Source organism: Scyliorhinus torazame, chromosome 22 (assembly GCF_047496885.1).
Source record: "Scyliorhinus torazame isolate Kashiwa2021f chromosome 22, sScyTor2.1, whole genome shotgun sequence".
In the NCBI taxonomy this organism is placed as follows: domain Eukaryota; kingdom Metazoa; phylum Chordata; class Chondrichthyes; order Carcharhiniformes; family Scyliorhinidae; genus Scyliorhinus; species Scyliorhinus torazame.
Genome location: NC_092728.1, coordinates 103,223,612 through 103,245,772, shown reverse-complemented (window position 1 = coordinate 103,245,772; position 22,161 = coordinate 103,223,612). Strand labels below are relative to the sequence as shown.

General features: G+C 44.6%; 2 protein-coding genes across 3 annotated transcripts in view; one reads left to right on the top strand and one right to left on the bottom strand.

Moving 5' to 3' along the window:
* The window catches only part of LOC140399291 (uncharacterized), a 34,096-nt gene extending 25,428 nt beyond the window's left edge, over positions 1–8,668 (top strand). Inside the window, exon 4 of the mRNA XM_072488776.1 lies at positions 8,491–8,668. The gene's annotated coding sequence lies outside the window, so the exon portion shown is untranslated. The remainder of the gene's footprint in view (positions 1–8,490) is intronic.
* LOC140399290 (early estrogen-induced gene 1 protein-like) overlaps positions 1–22,161 on the bottom strand; it is a 126,164-nt gene that overhangs the window by 10,723 nt on the left and 93,280 nt on the right. Inside the window, exons 6-9 of one of the 2 annotated variants that reach the window (XM_072488773.1) lie at positions 12,942–13,096; positions 9,451–9,555; positions 4,021–4,288; positions 1,996–2,117 (exon numbers count right to left, since the gene is read on the bottom strand). In XM_072488773.1, coding sequence (XP_072344874.1) covers positions 1,996–2,117; positions 4,021–4,288; positions 9,451–9,555; positions 12,942–13,096 — 650 coding nt within the window. The remainder of the gene's footprint in view (positions 1–1,995; positions 2,118–4,020; positions 4,289–9,450; positions 9,556–12,941; positions 13,097–22,161) is intronic. The other variant, XM_072488774.1, reaches the window with a different exon arrangement.

Sequence of the window (22,161 nt, the reverse complement as noted above, 5' to 3'; positions counted from 1 at the left end):
ATAGTCTAGAAGTAGGATTATTGTAGAAGTATTTATTGCTGCATATAATAAATGATCGTTGATTTACCTTTTACTAAGCAGTGCGCTGCATTATTAATCATTACTTGGACTTGAACCACGTGGCGGTATCAGAAAGATACCTGGCGACTCGTGAGCAAAGGTGACAGAATTAGAGCTAATAAAACTAAGGCTAATAAGAGCAACACTGCTCCACATTCAATATGATTATGGCTGATTCTCGGTTTCAACTTCACCTTCCTGCCTGCTTCCCTTATTGTTTAATTCCCCGTGACACTAAAAACCTGTCTATCTCAGAAGTACAGCAAACGGTGGAGCCACAAACCTCTGGGGTGGCGAGTTCCAGATTCATGACCCTCTCAGTGAAGAAATTTCTCCTCATCTCAATCGTAAATGATCAGCCGTTTGTCCTGAGACAGTGCAAACCACTCCTCCCAGGGGACCAATCTAGTGAGCCTTCGCTCTACTGCCTCTAAACCGTGTTATTTTAAACTATTAAGAGGAAAGGGCATTTTGGAGTTAAACAAATTCTTTCAGATAGACATCGCAAAATTTTCCAAAATCTACTCTGCTCAATATAAAGTGGTCGCAGAAATAAGGGGTTAACTCTGTCCAATATTGCAAAAGGACATCTCTAAAAAGAACTTTGTTCAAAATAAGCTATGGATAACTCTATCAGCAACACTCACTCCATTTACATGATAACTGGGCAGTATGACTAACAAGTGTTTAGGTTTTAAAACCAATAAAAAGAGTGGAAACACTCACAATCGCTTGCTGCTTGCATCATAAGAGACTCTCCATCAATTTAGACTCCACATGCAAACCACAGGCTCAAAACGGCTTGAATCCCAGAATACTGAAGGGAGAGAGTGTGTGTGTGTGTGTGTGTGTGTGTGTGTGTGTGTGTGTGTGTGTTGGGGGGGGGGGGGGGGGGGGGCAGAAACACCTAACCAGAATTCCCCCCCAAAAATTTGGGCGGTGTGTCAAATATTACACTCCTTTTTAAGAAGCCAGGCGTGGGCAAGGGAGCCTCCTGCTGATTACTACCTCCCTCAGTATGCCAGGTTGAGCCACTTGGGAGGAAGCACCGCGGTTACCAAGGGCACGGGACGTACTGCGGTTGAGGAACTTCTACCGTAAAATAATTCTCATCCTGCCTCTGGTTCTTTAGCCAATTACATTAAAGTCTGCGTGTTTGTTATGCAAACACTAAAAGGCTATATTTGAATGAAATGAAATGAAAATCGCTTATTGTCACAAGTAGGCTTCAAATGAAGTTACTGTGAAAAGCCCCTAGTCGCCACATTCCGGCGCCTGTTCGGGGAGGCTGGTACGGGAATTGAACCGTGCTGCTGGCCTGCCTTGGTCTGCTTTCCAAGCCAGCGATTTAGCCCTGTGCTAAACAGCCCAGTGCTGTTATTTCAGCTTTGCCCCATGTTGAGGCCAAGGCTGCAATGTGATTTAAAAGGTGACTGGATAAATATTCAAAGAGCATAAAGGACAGGGGGAAGGCAGAGGAGGTGATCAGATTAAATTGGAAGAGCTGAGTGGCCTCTGTCCGTGCAATAATTTCCATAATCGCCCCAATTGACAATAATAAGATTTGACAACAAATTTCCACAGTTGCTGCATCATAGACCACAGGCGATTGTGGTTTCCCCTCCATGAGTAACAGAGGCACGTGGCAAGTATTGAAGCACAGCCAGATTCTCATCAGTAACATGAGTCACACTGGACATAGGTGGAGATCCCCATACAAATTTAGTCAACATTGTCCTTTTCTTATGAACTTTGAAGTCATACTAAACTCACAATAAATCAGCAAAATAAGCAGTATTTTGGAAAGCAGCAGTTCCCAATTTGGGTGCCATGACCTTGAATAGCCCGGTTGGCCACTAAAGTGCAGGCACTTGAGTAAGGCAACTGATGGCTGATGTGGCCCTGAGAATCACCCACTGAATTAGGAGGGCTTACCTTCGGCATTACTGACATCTGTGAAATCTTGACTCTGTACGATTTTTTCCACAATGTCATCTGCATCGATTCTGGTGTCATCGACCCAAGTGGGTTGATTCTCCACAGTTTCCTTCTTCCGCCTAAGGGATGGAGAATCTGTTACAAACAACCAAACTACGCGCTTAAAAACAGGAGAACAGCAGTCAAGTGCACAAGGACTATGAAATCCATGAGTTGGCATTTACCTGACCATCCAATTCCCTCGTGGAATGGCAACCTTGACAAGCCTTTCCCAAGAAGTAATTAATATCATGTTGGTAGCTTTAGTACGTTCCATCTTGTGAAGCAGCATGGTCAATCCACTCACTCCCCGCAACAAGGTGCTTTTTCAGGAACATGAATTATGGCTAAATTACCTCTCCTTAGCAGCCACAACTGTAGCACCCCACACAAAAGGACCAATGAAATAAGCACGGTACAGGGATAAACCCAGCACTTTCCTGATCTATACAGCCGAGAACCACCACCCATTAGGGCAGCTGAACCTGTTGCCAATGATCCTGTATCAAACAGGAATTTAGAGTGTACACTCTTCTGGGCAAATTGGTTGTGTAATAATTTTGTGACTCAGACACAATACACCTAGGTCACAGATCAGTTAATGAACTAACGAAGTTGCTTTCTTTCAACTTCTACATTATCAACAGTATGCTGTTGACGCACTCCAGGTTTTATATTTATTTCTAAATTTCGTGCCCACTTTTTACATAGTTAGATACACTACAGGTGAGATAAAGATGTGTACTCTTCCCACATTACAACACCAATTCTTGGATCTTTTTGAAGGGGGGGGGGGGGGGGTGCTGCACATTCAATACTAATCAGTAATGGATTAGTTAAGTCTCAAGGCACAGACCCAGTGAGTGAGATTTCCCATCTCATTCCATACAGAACCGTGGATGCCAGAAGTGAGTTTGATGAAAGCAAACAACTGGGTATGTTGGAAATCTAAAATACAGACAGAAAATGCTGGTAAAACAAAGCTAACGTTTCAAGTCCGAAATGGCTCTTCTTCTGTACGAAGAGGAAATGACATCGGACTCGAAACGGCAACTCGCGTTCATCTCCACAGAGGCTGAGTTTTTTCAGCGTGTTCTGTGAATTTCATCAAACCAGTCTGTGTTGAACCTGGGGCATGTACAGGTTGCCTCATCATCCTGCATTGGCTAATTTGGGCTTGAGGCAATACCAGACTGATTCCTGGGATGGCAGGATCATCGTAGGAGGAGAGTTTGGGTTGACAGGCCCGTATTCACAGAAATTTTGATGGTCAAATCACTAATTCAAGAAGGAAATAGATGAGATTTCTAGATTCCAAAGGCATCAGAAAATATGTGGAGAGCGCTGGAGTATGGCGTTGAGATAGAGGATCAGCCATGTTGATTAGCGGAGCAGTCTCGAAGGGCCCATTTTCTAAGTGCACATTGCCCAGCAGCAGCTTAACTCGGTGATCAGGTTGGACATGCAGACACAGAGTCAGAAGGCGTTTAGATATACGAATCCTGTTAGTGCAAATTGATTTTCTTGCTCGAAAAAAAGTGACATTATACATACACCAGCACATAACTAAATTAAACACAATTTCAATTTGAATAAACAGATGAATCAAATGAAGCAGAAATGAATCGAGCAGAATCTTTTGAAAACCTAAAACATCTGGAGCTATAAAATATCTGCCCCATTTTGTCTACCAGAAACGTTTATTTTAAATATTTCTCGACCGTGATTGCGGGGTGCGAAGATGCACAGGCCATTTGCTGGCAGATTAGAAATCCTCGAATGGTACAAAGAATGCATTATCTACAGTTTAACTTGTTTTAAAACATTTGGGAGTGCAGACAAACATTTTCTGATCTGGAACAGACAGATCTCCGAGGACAGTGTGGAGTTTGAAAGATGTAAAGACACAGAAAATATGTCACAAACTGGCAACAGTAACACCCTTCAAAATCAAACTGTACGTACAACGTTCCGTGGTCTCACCTTCTATTGGTCCTGCTATCAGGATGTGCACTATCCAGAGATAGGGAACTACCTCTTTTAAACAGAACAGCTGTGTACCTGGATGGTCTGTCAGGCAGCATTGCTGGCCTCGGGGGCCGGGGTGGCTTCTCCACTTTGTGCTCCTTCTCCCCTTCCGCACTCTCCACAGTTACACTGAGCCCTCCAGAGGCACTGCTGCTACTGGATGTGTTACGCCGGTGAGTTAGGTCCGAAAGACTAGAGGACCGGGAGTGCTCAGTGCTGTAACCTGAATTTTTAAACAATATTGAACTTGCAATAAATAACGTTGCTTAACAAGTGTAGAATTTTCTCTGCAGACATAAACCAATTGCTCTTTTTGAACTCAATTTTATTTGACAGCGATTTGCTAAAAATTGCTATCCACGTCGACGCTACCACCAAGAAAGCACAACAGCGCCTATACTTCCTCAGGAAACTAAGGAAATTCGGCATGTCCACATTGACTCTTACCAACTTTTACAGATGCACCATAGAAAGCATCCTATCGGGCTGCATCACAGCCTGGTATGGCAACTGCTCGGCCCAGGACCGCAAGAAACTTCACAGTCGTGAACACCGCCCAGTCCATCACACGAACCTGCCTCCCATCCATTGACTCCACCTACACCTCCCGCTGCCTGGGGAAAATGGGCAGTATAATCAAAGATCCCTCCCACCCGGCTTACTCACTCTTCCAACTTCTTCCATCGGGCAGGAGATACAGAAGTCTGAGAACACGCACTAACAGACTCAAAAACAGCTTCTTCCCCACTGTTACCAGACTCCTAAATGACCCTCTTATGGACTGACTTCATTAACACTACACCCTGTATGCTTCATCTGATGCCAGTGCTTATGTAGTTACATTGCATATGTTGTGTTGCCCTTTTATGTATTTTCTTTTATTCCCTTTTCTTCCCATGTACTTAATGATCTGTTGAGCTGCTCGCAGAAAAATAATTTTCACTGTACCTCGGTACACGTGACAATAAACAAATCCAATCCAATCCAATTTGGACTAAGCTACGTATGGATATTTACAACATGACTAATCTAATGCGACAATTCAACTTAAACCCAGGCTTTACACCTCGAGGGATGTGGGCATCAGACACTAGACTGCTCCCGCCTGTAAATTGTGCAACCCTATTCTTCTGCATTCCCTTCACAATAGACTTTAATCCTGGCACTAATTTTATTTTATCAGCATGATTTTCACATGAGATTACAGTGCACATTAAAAAAAACAGCAGGGAATGAGCAGAATTTGGTATCTAATCTGTCATGACATCATCCCAAGCACAAACAACAGCTGTAATATTCATACCAGATGTTGTAATATCCCATTGCCCATCATTACACATGAAATAATCAACGAGAGAGAACTTTCTTTGCTTTAAAAAAAAGACTCAAGTATTTCGTTATTGTAGCCAGGTCTTCAAATTTCTCTTATGCTTCTTCCTTTAGTCTCGTGCTAATATCCCCGGCCATGTAACCATTTCCTGTTTCTCGTGAGCATGCATACATTCTCTCCTGTGTGCCCCTTTCCTTTTCCTTCCTACCCTTTGTCCGTTTCCCATTTAAATCCTGAGCATTTTCTCAGCTCTGACATAGGGTTGCACCAGAAAGTTTAACTCGTCTGTTCCCTGCAAAGATGTTGATTTACTTGCCGAGTGCTCCTAAAGTTCTGTTTTTGTTCCACTCTTTAATGCAGGACTTAGCTCAAAGCCCCCACCCAAGAGATTATTAGCAAAATAATGGAATCAGGGGTAAACCTGTGGCATGTCCCTGTTAATTGACTGGGAGAAAGTAGAGCAGGGATAATGGGTTCGTTCTTGAATTTAAAAAAAAATGAATAGAGTACCCAATTATTTTTTGTCCCCAATTCAGGGACAATTTAGCGTCGCTAATCCACCTAACCTGCACCACTTTGGGGTGCGGGGCAAAACCCACGCAGACATGGGGAGAATGTGCAAACTTCACACGGACAGTGACCCAGGGCCGGGATTGAACCCGGGTCCACAGCGCCGTGAGGCAGCAGTGCTAACCACTGTGCCGCCCTGGTTTGTTCTTGAATTATCAGGATATAACAAGTGGTGTTCCTCCAGGAATCTCTGCCAGGAGCTCAACTTTGATGAAGGAAGAGAAAGTTATATATCCACTTTTGCAGCCAATGCCAAGATAAGTCGTGTGGATAGGAACAGAAGTTAGAAAAGGAACAGACAAGAGTGAGTGAGCTGACAAAACTGTGGCTGACGGAATTCATTGTCAAGTGTGAGGGGATTGACTTTGGATCAGAATGCTTTCTTAATGTCGAGACCAGGAGCTGTGGAGAAGCAAACGGTAATTTTGTAGACAAATTTTGTAATTCAAAAGTGAGAATGTTGTACTGAGCCTTGGTCAGTCCAATCTGGAGCAGTGTCCAGTTTTGAGCAGCGAACCTCAGACAAGATATAAATGACCTTGAACCAGGAGAGGAATAGAAAATGTTTCAGGTCAATGACCCTTCACCCGAATTGGAAAGGTTCTAACATTTTTTCAGCAACTGCAATGGCAGGGGACAGAGTGCAGGAAACAAAAGGGAAGGTCGGTGTTAGGAGGTCCATGAATGGCTGATATTGGTGCTCCAAAGGCCAATTACGACGACAGGTTGCATAAGCATCAACTTAGTCTGCAATTCCTGGAGCTTGGAAGGTTCAGGGTGACCAACAGAGGCATTAATAGGATAGCTTCAATAGGGTAAAGAGAGAGAGAAATGCTCTCCTCTGACGAGGGACTTCAGAACACGACAGCAAACAACACTGGCTTTGATCCGACAGCAATACAGAACTGGGCTGGCAAGCCCTCAACCCATTACACACTTGTGCATTGAAGTAGAATAAATGTATTCTACAGGCACCAGAGCTACGAGGTTAACCTGGTGCCCCACTTAGTATTGATCGATATGTAGAGGATATCTGAAGTATAGAATTTCCTTTCATTCCACTTCGTTTTTTGGCCTTTGTATTGCTGCATTAATGATACTCAAACACAACCTGACAGATTTTGATCCGGAGGGGGACCTTTGAACTGTTCTCATTCCACTGCACTCCTTCTAATGAGTATGCAGATTAAAAAAGATCAGCCGGATAAGGTGACCTTAATCCTAAACTGCTTTAGTTCTTCATCTAGCTGAAGCTCCCTCAGGTCAAGCTTCTGCTTTCTCTTGCAATTTGCTTTGATATAGTTAAAGGCTGTGATACGTCTGAAGGGTAGTTTAGAGGTCCCAGAGCCAGCACTTAAAAGAATGTATGTTATATTGCCCTCAAAGAGTATAAACATGAATTAATTGCTGAATGATTAAGCCTAGAAAACTAAAATCAGATGGTTTAGGGATGAAAATAATCATTTTGGGATTGAAACGTACCCCTTAATAAAAGCAAAATACTGCAAATGCTGGAAATCTGAAATTAATCAAAGTGCTGGAAATACTCAACAGGTTGGACAACATCAGCAGAGAAAAAAAACGGATAACATCACAAGTTGAATAGGTCTCTTCTTCAGAATGGTTAAATGTTAACTGCCCCTCTCATGCTGCCAGATTGAATATTTTCAGCACTTAGTCATTGATTTTTGTGTTTTGCTATGCGTAAGCAGACTTTCCTCTGTGGGGCAGTTTTAAATTTTTCTCACGGGCCCACGGGAACATGGAAAGCGATCGATGTAAACATGCGGCAACTTACTGGGCGCTGGACAACACAGCAATTTATTAACACATTGCCCCTTTCAAATGCTGGCACCCAAGCTGGAACCCAACCAGAGGGCAGCAAAGGAAGTCACGTTTCTCTGCTGAGCCCAATGGGAAAGGATGGTGGCCAGGCTCAACTCGAGATCCTAATGGGCGCACAGCAGAAAGCTCTAATCTGGGAACAACTAAAAATCTCAAACAATGAACGACTGCTGTGAGAATGAGGGGAAAATAAAGACACAGCAACGCAGCAGGGAGTTAATTTGTGTTGGGAGTTGCGTAGAATGAAAGAAGCTTTTGCTCTGCAGTTGACGGTGTTATAAATGCTTGAAAATGCTCGAAAACAGCGTACTGAAATAAAGTGTTTCATTCTTCGGGGCTGACCTCTTTCTTACCTTACTGCCTTGCTGAGAGCAAAAAAATAATTCTGTTTAAAGAAATAAATACAAAAGATGGCAATCCACCCCCCCCCCCCCCCCCCCCCAACCAAATGAAAAATAGGGTTGAATTACACAGATGGGAAGAGCAAAAGACTAATGCAGTGAAATCTTTGGAAAGGTCACTGCAACAAAGAAAGCCATCAGGAATTTTCAAATGCCGTCAGTTCTATTCATTTGCTTCATCACAGACTGGACTATCGTCATTTCTTACATCCTGCTGTAGTTGCTAATGGTTTTATTTCAACCCTCTACCCACACCACGTTATTTTCTTTCATTACCAGAGCAGTACCTCATTTTTTCCTGAGTGAAGGACGCAGTGGCCGGTGAGGATCCAGTCAACACAAAAACATAGACTGTAAATTACAGGATTCTTAAAGAAGTTACTTGGAAACTGAAACTTCCAGTGGGTAAAACAACGCAAGGGCAGCCAACACCGTTTGTACTGCCATACAGGGAGAGCCGAATTCATCTCATTCTGAACACAAAGCAACAAACTAGAACACTGATTAAAGGGGATGTGTGTAAAGAACAGATTTGAAGAGCAAGTCTCCAATACTACTGTCCCTAAATTCCAGCATTAAACATTCAGCTTCTGGTCACACACAGATTTATTTATTCTAAAAACTAGCCTCACTTCACCCCCCCCACCCACCAGAAATTTTGATTTGATTTATTATTGTCACATGTATTAGTACACAGTGAAAAGTATTGTTTCTTGCATGCTGTACATACAATGCAGACCGTACATAGGGAAGGAAGGAGAGAGTGCAGAATATAATGTAACAGTTATAGCAAGGTGTAGAGAAAAGATCAACTTAATAAGAGGTAGGTCCATTCAAAAGTCTGATGGCAGTAGGGAAGAAGCTGTTCTTGAGTCGGTTGCTACGTGACCTCAAACTTTGGTATCTTTTTCCTGACGGAAGAGAGTATGCCCGGGGTGCGTGGGGGTCCTTAATTATGCTGGCTGCCTTTCTGAGGCAGCGGGAATTGTAGACAGAGTCAATGGATGGGAGGCTGGTTTGCGTGATGGACTGGGCTACATTCACGACCTTTTGTAGTTTTCTGCGGTTTTGAGCAGAGCAGGCTCCATATACAACCAGAAAGAATGCTTTCTAACCATTGTCCTGACATCAGATCCAGCACATTACACAATACTCTACAGTTTGGACTCTTCTGAATGCTCAGCTCCCCACCCTACAATTTGCCTCCCCACAAGGTGACAGAAACACAGGAATATTTACCTGACACTTTAGAATGCTGACTGGCGTAGCTGGAATTCCGAGAATGGCCAGTTTGAAACACTTCATCTGGGCTGGACGGGGTCTGATCTGCATCTTCAGTCAGGCCTAGCAGAAACGGTACAAACACAGGCAGGATTGGGAAAAGATCCATTTACTTTACAAAATCAGTTTAATGCACGCAGGACAACGGTAAACTGTAACACAGTGGTATGGGAGTTTGGGGGTGGGAAGATGGTGGGAGAGGTTGCGGCGGGGTAGAGGAACAAAATGTCCCACTGTGCAACCTAAAAAAGCCCACCTCAGCTCAGCTAATGAAGCACAGATACGGTGCTGGGCTGCCCTGACAGTGCTCCACCTTCTAGAGGAAAGATTTTTTGTTGCGGTATGACAATGGAAGGGAAGGGAAGGGAAGGGGGGGGGCGGGTGAAGAGAGGAAACTGTACTTCAACTTTACTTCTAAACAAAATCCATTACAGTGAGAATGAGAAGTCCCAGCACCTTCCAAAACACTTATAGATGCTCGGCATCAAGATACCAATCTCAACATTTATAAAGTTCTTGAAAATAGTGTTAGTTTGTGCCGGCATTTTTAAATAATACACATATTCCAGTAAATCTATCAGGGAGGGCATGGCAGATGGCAAACTGGACAATTTAAGGTATTTGGCAAAAGAGCCAGAGGTGGGAGGAGGAAAAATGTCTTTATACAAGTTATGATTTTGAATGCACTGCCTGAAAGGAAAGTGGGACCCGACTCAACTGGTACTTTTCAAAGGGAATGGGACAAGTTGCTGAAGGCAGGAACTTTGCAGAGTTATGGTGAAGGAGAAGTGGAGCGGAACTAACTGAACGGCTCTTTCCAAGAGTCAATAATGGCTGAATAGCCTCTTCTGCGAGTCTCAATGTTCTAAAGGCAGTGGGTAAGTGCAGGTGATCATTCGGCCCTTCGAGTCTGCACCAGCCCTTGGAAAGAGCACCCTATTCAAGCCCACGCCTCTAACCTATCACCGTAACCCAGTAACTCCACTGAACCTTATTTTTGGACACTAAGGGCAATTTAGCATGGCCAATCCACCTAAGCTGCACGTTTTTGGACTGTGGGAGGAAACCGGAACACCCGGAGGAAACCAACGCAAATACGGGGAGAAGGGGCAGACTCCGCACAGACAGTGACCCAAGTCAGGAATCAAACCTGGGACCCTGGAGCTGTGAAGCAAGTGCTAACCACTGTGCTACCGTGCCACCCACATAACCAGCTGGCCCCTCAAGAGGCCACAAATCTCAAGCGCTGTAAATAGCTATATCCCAGCGTCAAATGCTGCTGCTGAGGTCATATTTTCTCATTTTAATTGTAAAGTTTACATCCTGATTCTAATTTTAAATGGGGAAACCAAGTACTTGGGCCTAAAGTGGTGTGTGGCAGATGACCTTCCCACAATGCAAGGTCTGCAGGACGTCCGTTTATATAGCACCTTTAAAGTAGTAAAATGTCCCAAGCCGTTTCAAATGCCTCAATAAATCAGCAGTTCGCCGTCGCGTCTTAACAGAAAATGGAACTTTCCGAACTACAACCAATGGTTCCTCAAGGTACGAGTCAACTAATTGATATTCCCGCTGACTGGACAATAGGAAGCCATTAGAAACACCAAAGAGATGCTATAAAGAGTTTGGCAAACAGTATTATCGCTTAAACTGAAAGTCTGATTTATAGGCCCAGAAATCTGAGCGCAGCGAGTGAGATGAACCCAATCAACAGCAGCACAGTGGGCAGGGCCTGCTCAGATGACAGGACAGCCGTAAAGTCAACTGAAAGAATTAAAAAGTTACTTATACAGAAGGCAAGGTTTGCGGACTGCCTCAGATTCACTGTGCTGCCTGATCAGCGGGGTTATATAATAACTTCTAAACGCAAGGAACTTGAGAGGTGTAGACAGCCAAATCCACAGGGTAGGATATGAAAGAGACTTAACAGTATAACTGCTGCCACCCTCATTGGGGAAGGAGGCCAGTTCTCCATCTAACAGCCAGAAAGGTCATGTTCTGAGCCACGGGAGCCTGTTCCATTGAGTATTTAGTCACATCAGATTACAGATATTCTCCTCTGAAAGACGCAGTTGGGTGTCTTTCCTGAACCAGGAAGAGGCGTTCCCCAGACTTGGCCACCCAAGTGGTGTTGTGTGGTAACTATTAGCTGGATGTGACCTATAAATTGGATGTTGCTTGGGAAAAGGGGCATCTCAAGTATGTTCAGGGAACGTGGGTATATTTTGGGAACAGTAGGTAATTTCAGATAAAACAGTGCTCAGGTATTAATATACTTCAGTGTCATAGCGTATTTTAGTCTTTTGTTGGGATTTATTTTTTCTTATACTTTAATAAATATTCTTTATTAATTGTTTACACAAATGACTGGACTGGTTTGGACATTGTTCCTCACATTATTTCAAACAAAACGACACCAAGAACCAGTGGTTCCAAGCTATCCTTTGGGGTTTTGAGACACTCTCGCAGGTATCAGCGGGGTTCTTAACATAAAAGAACTCTCATCTCCAAGGATTTCCAGTGTGGAAATCTTGTGTCGGATGTCGAACGGGGCAGCAAACTAAATCAAGACTATCCAGTGCAGATGACGACATTTCAGAAATCCCCCAGATGAAGGAGAGTGAATGAGTGAGAAACAGTAATGTCTGCCCCGGCTAAGTAAAGGAGATTTATGGCTCTGCTGCATGAGATCATCTTTAACCTTTTTAGTTAATGTAATGACTATGGGTAAGACTATATTTTCATTTGTATTAGATAGATGGACATGGCTACATTAGTAGCTTCATTTAACAATGTCCCCAAGGCACTTCACAGGAACATCATCAAACAAAGTGTGACACCGAGCCAAAAAACAAACATATTAGGTCAAATGACCAAAGGTTTAGCCAAAGAGGCAGCTTAAAAGGAGTGTCTTAAAGGAGGAAGAGAGAGAGGCAGGGGTGTAAGAAAGGACTGCCAGAGCTTGGGGCTTATGCAGCTGAAGGCATGGCCACCAATGGTGGAACAATGAAAAACCGATGACCCACGCCAGGTCAGAATTCGAGGGCAGATTAGCACGGAGGGTTGTGGCGTTGGACGAGATTAGAGAGGTAGGGAGGGGGAAAGACCATGGTTGTGGGACAGGTGGAGAAAGAGATTTGAAAACAGAGAAGAGAACATTAAAATCAAGACTCTGCTTGGCCGGGGCCAATGTAGGGCAGTGAGCACAGGAATGGGAAAATGGGACTTGGTGCGAGTTAAGGACCGGCGGAAGTGTTTTGGATGACCTAAAGTTGATGGGAGGGTACAGTTTGGGAGAGCATCTGGAAGTGCTTTAGAATAGAAGCAAAGAGGGTTAAAGTTAATTTAGTCAAAACACGTCATTTATTGTGTGTTAAGAAGCCGACGCTACCTAGACCACATATACACACAAAGAGATGACCCTTTCATACAACTGAAATCTCCATTACCTGAACTGAGTGGAGGCCGAGGTTTTGGCTGCCTCACTGAATGCAGGCCACCACCGGAGGCAACGTTATTGTCTGTGGTCCCATCTCCCTTGCAGTCCAGCTGCAGGGAGCTATCTTGCCCTGGGATTGCGATAGACTTGGCAGTACATGCAGGCCTGTGGAAATCAACGCAAGGAATCAGCTGCATAACTTTCGAAGATCGGCACTTTTGGCTGGAATATTTTGACAAGACGACACCATTTCTACAACCAGGCAGATGACACTGTGTATCTAACATGATCTCTGGAACCCCAAGTTTCAATTCAGTTCAGATAGGGTCAGGATTGGAAAGGGAACGTCCCCTCGCCTGAAACTCGAAGCAAATCTAGAAAGGTTCAATAAAGTCACCGTCTCTTTGATGAGCTGCAACATATTCCAACTGCACAGCTGAGTGTAAACTGGAGATAAGCCGGTCATTTGAGAATTCGTTGTTGACAGCACAGAACGACAGCTAGTGCTACCCACATAATAGCTGTTGCAAATAAGTCCAGTGTGAAAAGTTTCCACAGTGAGATAATAAAAAAACGCTCCAAATAAACGCAAATATTTATTTCAAACAAATAGAACGTAGGAAAAAACTCAAACAAGTCTGGCAGCATCTGTAGGGAGAGAAAGCAGAGTTAATGTTTCAAGTCTGTTCGACTCTTCATCAGAAGGGAGGGGAAAAATCTGTTAGATACGGTATTGTAGCTGGGAGAGATTTCAGTACACCACAATATCGTGTTTAACAGATTTTCTATCTCGGAAAACGTTAATGTTTTCTCTCGCTTCCGATGCTGCCAGACCTGCTGAACTTTTTACAGTGGTGTTTGTTTCAGATTCTGGCATCTGCAGTATTTTGTTTATTTTAGCAAACATTTTATTTCTTAGTCGAGATTTGATGCCTGACCTGTTTTAGCGGCTGGTCTCCGATTAGGCGGTGAGGTGGCATAAACAAGAGACTCAAAGTCCTTGGCCAGAAGTAGTGGGGTGGCAGGCCATACTGGGGTGTATTTGGGCTCAATTCTAACAAAACACCCACTGACATACAGCCTGCTGATATGTCAGCCTCACAGAGAATGGTCATTTGAGGGGCAGGGAGGGGCCGTTGGCCCATGTGGAACTGGCAGCTAGTTTGATTCACAAACATGGGAAAGAGCGGGAACAAGAGGAAGGGGGAGGGAGAGAAACAAAGAACAAATTCTTATAATTCCCATAAATTCGCAGTTGAAGAAACGTTCACATCTCAAACCAGCTATAAAATTCAGCCCCAAATCCTTTACTTTAGCACTACGAATACAGGCATGCCATGCAGAAAGATGCACGCAGTAGGTTTGGGTGCCAGAAGCATGCTGAAATCACGTCCAATAATACGGAGGATGGGTTGGTGAGGGGCTTCAATCAGAGCTCTAATCTGTTCCCAAGTCTGGGAACGCTCCATGCTCCCTTTGGATGCCAAGCAGTCAGTAAAGCATTGTACTTTTGGCGGCTACTTATCTTCAGTAAATGTTTTTTTAAAAATAAACATTTTATTGAGGTATTTTTGGTATAGTAACAAAATAAACAATATACATTAAACCACAAACATAGTGCAAAAGCCATTTACCTCTTGTACAGGTCCCACCCTTATTGACACCCTACTCTAATCTAAACTACTCCCCCTCCACCCCCGTCTGCTGACGATTAATTTCCCGCTAAGTCGACGACGAACGGTTGCCATCTCCGGTGAACCCTAACAGTGACCCTCTCAAGGAGAACTTGATTTTCTCCAAACAGAGAAAGCTAGCCATGTCCGATAGCCAGGTCTCCGACTTCGGGGGCTTTGAGCCCCTCCATGCATATAGTATCCGTCTCCGGGCTACCAGGGAAGCAAAGGTAAGAACTTCTGCCTCTTTCTCCTCCTGGATTCCCGGGTTTTCTGACACCCCGAAAATTGCCACCTCTGGACTCAGCGCCACCCTTGTTTTTAACACAGTGGACATGACGTCTTCAAACCCCTGCCAAAATCCCCTAAGCTTGGGACATGTCCAAAACATGTGGACATGGTTCACCGGTCCTCCCGCACATCTTGCACACCTGTCCTCCACCGGAAAGAATCTGCTCGTCCGGGCCACTGTCATGTGAGCCCGGTGCACAACCTTAAATTGTATCAGGCTGAGCCTGGCACATGTTGCTGACATGTTGACTCTACTCACTGCGTCTGCCCATAGACCGTCCTCTATCTCACCTCCCAGCTCCTCCTCCCACTTGCGCTTCAGCTCCTCGGTCTACGTCTCCTCCGACCCCACGAGTTCCTTGTAAATGTCAGAGACGCTCCCTTCTCCTACCCATACCCTGTCCTGAATCCCCCTTAGCAGTAGGAGCGGGAAGGTTGACACCTGTTTACGAAGGAAATCCCGCACCTACAGATACCGGAATTCATTTCCCCTCGCCAACCCAAACTTTTCCTCTAACGCCCTCATACTCGGAAAGCTCCCCTCTATAAACATATCCCTCATCCGATCAGTCCCCGCTCTCCGCCATAACCGGAACACCCCGTCCATGCTCCCCGGGGCAAACCGGCTTTTCTTTCTCCAAAATTCTTGGTTCTAAATTTCAAATTTCCCGTCCTCAATTTAATCATGAAAGACCCTGGAAGCTGGGGGCTGAAACGGGAGGGAAATTCAGATTAACTGGAATGATGAAGCCAAAGAGCTTTTGTTTCATTCATTCATGAGATACGGGTGCCCACGTATTGCCCATCTCTAATTGCCCCCTGCACAACTAAGTTGCTTGCTGGACAATTTCAAAGGACAGCACGGTGGCATTGTTCCCTCAGCACCAGGGACCCGGGTTAAATTCCAGCCTCGGGTGACTGTGTGAGATGTTTGCACATTCTCCCCAGGTCTGCGTGGGTTTCCTACAGTTTCCTCCCACAGTCCAAAGATGAGCAGGTTAGGTGGATTGACCAGTCTAAATTGCCCCTTAGTGTCCAAAAGGTTAGGTTGGGTCACAGGGATAGGGTGGGGGCCTGACACTAGGTGGGGTGCTCTTTCAGTGGGTCGGTGCATACTTAATTGGCCTAATGGCCTCCTTCTGCATTGTCGGAATTCTATGACAATGGAGTCAACCACACTGCTTTGGGCCTGGAATCACATGTAGGCCAGACCAAGTTAAGGACATCAGATTTCCTTCCCTAAAAGTGGATATTAGTGAACCACGTGAGATTTACAACAATCCAGTTGTTTCATGGTCACTGTGATGGAGGGGTGATTTTTAAAAAATAAATCCCTGATTTAGTTATTCATTGAAATTTAAGTTCCCTCTGCTGCCTTTGAACTCATACCCCCCCCAGGTCACTCGTTCATGCTTCTGGATTACTGCTCTGGAACTATAATCACCAAGCTACTGTACTCTCCCGAACTGGACTACCCTCATCTGTATCAATCAAATTACGAAGATGACGAGATTCATAGAATCATGGAGTTGTTACAGAACAAGAGATGAGCATTCGGTCCATTGTATCGGTGCCAGCTCTCTGAAAGATTAACTCAAATAGATCCACTCCTCTGCCTCTTCTCCAAAACCTTGCAATTTTCTTCCTCTTCGGGTAACTAGCCAGTTCTCTTTTGAACGGCTCGACTGAATCGGTCTTCGCTACACACACTGGCAGAGCATTCCCGATCCTAGACCCCGGTGTAAAAACGGTATTTCCTCAGGCCGCCATTGCTTCCTTTGATTCGCGACTTTTCTGCCACTGGGAATGGTTTCTCCTCAACTTCTCTGATCAGGTCGCCCGTGATCTTGAGCACCTCCGTCAAATCTTGGACGTTGAAAATAGCCCAGATAGCTACAGACACCAGAGGGCAGCACACACACACTATTCTCACAGAGAATGCTGAAACAGTGAAACAAAATGGAGATTTTCTAACTGCAAAAGTAATATTGCCCAGTGAGTGCAATGGAAATGTTTATAGCAAATTAACCTCAACATCAGTCATGACTGAAAATGAAATGAAAATCGCTTGTCACAAGTCGGCTACAAATGAAGTTACTGTGAAAAGCCCCTAGTCGCCACATTCCGCCGCCTTTTCGGGGAGGCTGGTGCGGGAATTGAACCCGCGCTGCTGGCCTCGTTCTGCTTTACAAGTCAGCTGTTTAGCCAACTGTGCTAAACCAGTCACTGTGCTAAACCAGACTGCGCTGTGAAGCTAATAAAATTTCACAGGTCTGAAATGGGTAACATTTTTCAGACGATCATGAACACAAAAGCAAGAAGCTGCTTGTTGTAAAGGTGCCTTCGACAGAGGTTGGCTGTCTGTTAATATTTTGCCACGGCTGCGTACAAACACAACAGCCAACGTGGTCCGATTGGCAGTGTGGTCCGAACTGCTGCCAGCATTGGGTCTCAGTGGCAGCACTGAGCCCTTCAAACCAGATTATGGTTGAGGGTTCCAGCCCCACTTCAAGGGCCCGAGCACACAACCATCTCGATGGCTCAGTCACTTTAAATCCGAACCAGCCGAGCCACACTCATGAGGGACCCCCACACCCACAGGTTCAAAGTGGACTAAAAGGATCCTGAAAAGTAGAGGCTTAATTGAGGAGACAGAAAAAAAATAGTACAGCGAGAATGAGATTAGTGACAATTGCAGGAGACGTGCGTGGATTTCAGGTAAATCCAGGCGTGGTGGATTCAAACAGTCTGCAGTCAATTGCTCTTAAAGGCTGGAAGTAGCAAGAGTCACAGACAGGCTGTCATGCCCAAATAAGGTGTCAATACATCCAGGTAAAGAATAGCAAGATTTGTTACAGAATGTAATTGACCCACTCTTTCTCCCCAATTTCAGTTTTCACCTCTCCTGAAATTATTAATGGGCTACAAAGTTCCACGGAGATGGCAACCCTCACCACCACACCAATTATTTGCCCAAGTAGTTTAAACATTTTTTTAAAAACGCTGAAGCCTGCATTAGCCATCCATCGCCCAGTCCTTATCCACATCTACACACATTCAGCATCAGAGCCAGGATTTTCTTGCTCTATACAGAGCACCATACACAGCTAGTCAACAGGAACCCTAAACATTTTGATTGCGTACAAAATTCCATTGTTTGATGGGACAAGAAAATAAGGTTGAGCGAGATGCCGGGGGCACTCTCACCATCTGCCGCCCTAGTTTAGATGTTTGAAATTTTCAATGTTCCTTTTTGTAAAGCATCGGTCTCCATTTTGAAGCCTCCTTTAGGGTCAGGCATGAGCACAATCTCCAAATGGCTGTCCTTTCAAGAAAGGCCATTCTTTCTGCGGTTACAAAGTATTGCAAAGTTGGTGGTTTCTTCAATCTTTTTGCGATAATACATTGATTTTTCAGGTGGTTGCACAATAGATTTTCTTCAGTTTGTTACATACACAGATTGGAAAGAATAGTCTTCAGTCACCCTTCAGCAATGCGGTCTTGGCAAAGCTTTGCATAACGTTTGGTGCTGTAAAACCTGTGACTGTTGCCACAGTTACGACCTCAACAAAGAACAATTGTTTTAGTTTTGACTGCTGACGTACAAAGCTCACCATAATTCCGTGAATCATAAATATTGGGCACTCATCTTCACGTCAACTCCCAATCTCAACTGGGGCGCTTATAGGCACAAAGGAATGGGGGGGGGGGAAAGAGGAGAAGGATAAACAAGGATGTTTCAACCTATTAGAAGCTTCTTACAACCAGCTATGTTCACACATCAAAGTATAATGTCTCCTTTCTATCAGTCACAGAATGGTGGGTGACAGAGTTCCAATAAGCAAGAGCAGAAATAGGTGGTGGTGTGGGAAAAGAAACTCGATGGGCCGAATGGTCTACTTCTACTCCTACATCTTATGACAGAGAAAAACGGGTGAACACTCCCTCGTGATTCAGGAGGGAAATTAAGCTGTTCAATGTCACACTGAACCATACACAATGCCGCCTGTGCTGGTCAAGCATCAACCAGGGGCAAAGTGGGATGGTCACCAAACCCACGGCCCAGGCCGACAGGAAGAGTGGCCATTTAGACAAAGTCTTGTTCACCAATGGAACTGTATGCCAGCAAAATGCAGGACTGTTATGAGACCCAGCAAACTGAGACACTAATATTTTAAGCGGCGACACGGTGTAAATTATGACATTCTCTTTGCTACTTTACAACCTAACTAGAGTGTTGATCACTAAAATAATCAGTAAGGAACGATCCAAGGAGACATGGCATGGAACCTACCAAATGGAAGAAAATATGCAAATTATGCCGAGGGATATTTCCCTGATAGGTGTGTAGCTGTTTCAACATTTAAAACATTTTTTTAAAAAGAGCATCCAATTCTTTTTTTCCAATCAAGGGAAATTTAGCATGGCTAATCCACCTACCCTGCACATATTTGGTATTTGCAGACATGGGGAGAATGTGCAAACTCCACACAGACAATGACCCGGGGCCGGAATCGAACCTGGGTCCTTGGCGCCGTGAGGCAGCAGTGCTAACCACTGCACTGCCCAAGCTTTTTTAAAAAAATATAAGTGTCTCATAAATATTAAAGGATGGAGAGGGTGAAATTCTTAAACCTCAAGATGCTAATCACATTAGGAACCAGCTTCCTTCACAGTCTTCATCAGTTCAATTACTTGCAGCTTTACTGGCAGAAGTGAGGGTTTAGAATAACAATATATTTATTTGTGGGGCAAAAATAATCACAGAATTGAATCCGCTCTTCACAATCTCCATTAACTGAAGGGATTGCAATAAGCAAAAAGTAACTTTTCCAAATACTCTAGCAAGCAGACCAACCAGTATGTGCATAGTGCACATCAGAAGGTGAGAGCATTGAGGGAGAACTAGGGAATAGGGACAGTGGGGCTCTGAGGCAGAGCAGACAGGGAGAAGTTGCTGAACACAGCGGGTCTGGTGGCCTGAAGTGCATATGTTTTAATGCAAGAAGTATTACGGGTAAGGCAGATGAACTTAGAGCTTGGATTAGTACTTGGAACTATGATGTTGTTGCCATTACAGAGACCTGGTTGAGGGAAGGGCAGGATTGGCAGCTAAACGTTCCAGGATTTAGATGTTTCAGGCGGGATAGAGGGGGATGTAAAAGGGGTGGCAGAGTTGCACTACTGGTTAGGGAGAATATCACAGCTGTACTATGGGAGGACACCTCAGAGGGCAGTGAGGCTAAATGGGTAGAGATCAGGAATAAGAAGGGTACAGTCACAATGTTGGGGGTTTACTACAGGCCTCCCAACAGCCAGCGGGAGATAGAGGAGCAGATAGGTAGACAGATTTTGGAAAAGAGTAAAAACAACAGGGTTGTTGTGATGGGAGACTTCAACTTCCCCAATATTGACTGGGACTCACTTAGTGCCAGGGGCTTAGACGAGGCGGAGTTTGTAAGGAGCATCCAGGAGGGCTTCTTAAAACAATATGTAGACAGTCCAATTAGGGAAGGGGCGGTACTGGACCTGGCATTGGGGAATGAGCCCGGCCAGGTGGTAGATGTTTCAGTAGGGGAGCATTTCGGTAACAGTGACCACAATTCAGTAAGTTTTAAAGTACTGGTGGACAAGGATAAGAGTGGTCCTAGGATGAATGTGCTAAATTGGGGGAAGGTTAATTATAACAATATTAGGCGGGAGCTGAAGAACATAGATTGGGGGCGGATGTTTGAGGGCAAATCAACATCTGACATGTAGGAGGCTTTCAAGTGTCAGTTGAAATGAATTCAGGACTGGCATGTTCCTGTGAGGAAGAAGGATAAATACGGCAATTTTCGGGAACCTTGGATAACGAGAGATATTGTAGGCCTCGTCAAAAAGAAAAAGGAGGCATTTGTCAGGGCTAAAAGGCTGGGAACAGACGAAGCCTGCGTGGAATATAAGGAAAGTAGGAAGGAACTTAAGCAAGGAGTCAAGAGGGCTAGAAGGGGTCACAAAAAGTCATTGGCAAATAGGGTTAAGGAAAATCCCAAGGCTTTTTACACGTACATAAAAAGCAAGAGGGTAGCCAGTGAAAGGGTTGGCCCACTTAAGGATAGGCAAGGGAATCTATGTGTGGAGCAGGAGGAAATGGGCGAGGTACTAAATGAATACTTTGCATCAGTATTCACCAAAGAGAAGGAATTGGTAGATGTTGAGTCTGGAGAAGGGGGTGCAGATAGCCTGGGTCACATTGAGATCCAAAAAGACGAGGTGTTGGGTGTCTTAAAAAATATTAAGGTAGATAAGTCCCCAGGGCCTGATGGGATCTACCCCAGAATACTGAAGGAGGCTGGAGAGGAAATTGCTGAGGCCTTGACAGAAATCTTTGGATCCTCACTGTCTTCAGGGGATGTCCCAGAGGACTGGAGAATAGCCAATGTTGTTCCTCTGTTTAAGAAGGGTAGCAAGGATAATCCAGGGAACTACAGGCCGGTGAGCCTTACTTCAGTGGTAGGGAAATTACTGGAGAGAATTCTTCGAGACAGGATCTACTCCCATTTGGAAGCAAATGGACGTATTAGTGAGAGGCAGCATGGTTTTGTGAAGGGGAGGTCGTGTCTCACTAACTTGATAGAGTTTTTCGAGGAGGTCACTAAGATGATTGATGCAGGTAGGGCAGTGGATGTTGTCTATATGGACTTCAGTAAGGCCTTTGACAAGGTCCCTCATGGTAGACTAGTACAAAAGGTGAAGTCACACGGGATCAGGGGTGAGCTGGCAAGGTGGATACAGAACTGGCTAGGTCATAGAAGGCAGAGAGTAGCAATGGAAGGATGCTTTTCTAATTGGAGGGCTGTGACCAGTGGTGTTCCACAGGGATCAGTGCTGGGACCTTTGCTGTTTGTAGTATATATAAATGATTTGGAGGAAAATGTTGTCTGATTAGTAAGTTTGCAGACGACACAAAGGTTGGTGGAATTGCGGATAGCGATGAGGACTGTCAGAGGATACAGCAGGATTTAGATTGTTTGGAGACTTGGGTGGAGAGATGGCAGATGGAGTTTAATCCGGACAAATGTGAGGTAATGCATTTTGGAAGGTCTAATGCAGGTAGCGAATATACAGTGAATGATAGAACCCTCAAGAGTATTGAAAGTCAAAGAGATCTTGGAGTACAGGTCCACAGGTCACTGAAAAGGGGCAACACAGGTGGAGAAGGTAGTCAAGAAGGCATACGGCATGCTTGCCTTCATTGGCCGGGGCATTGAGTATCAGAATTGG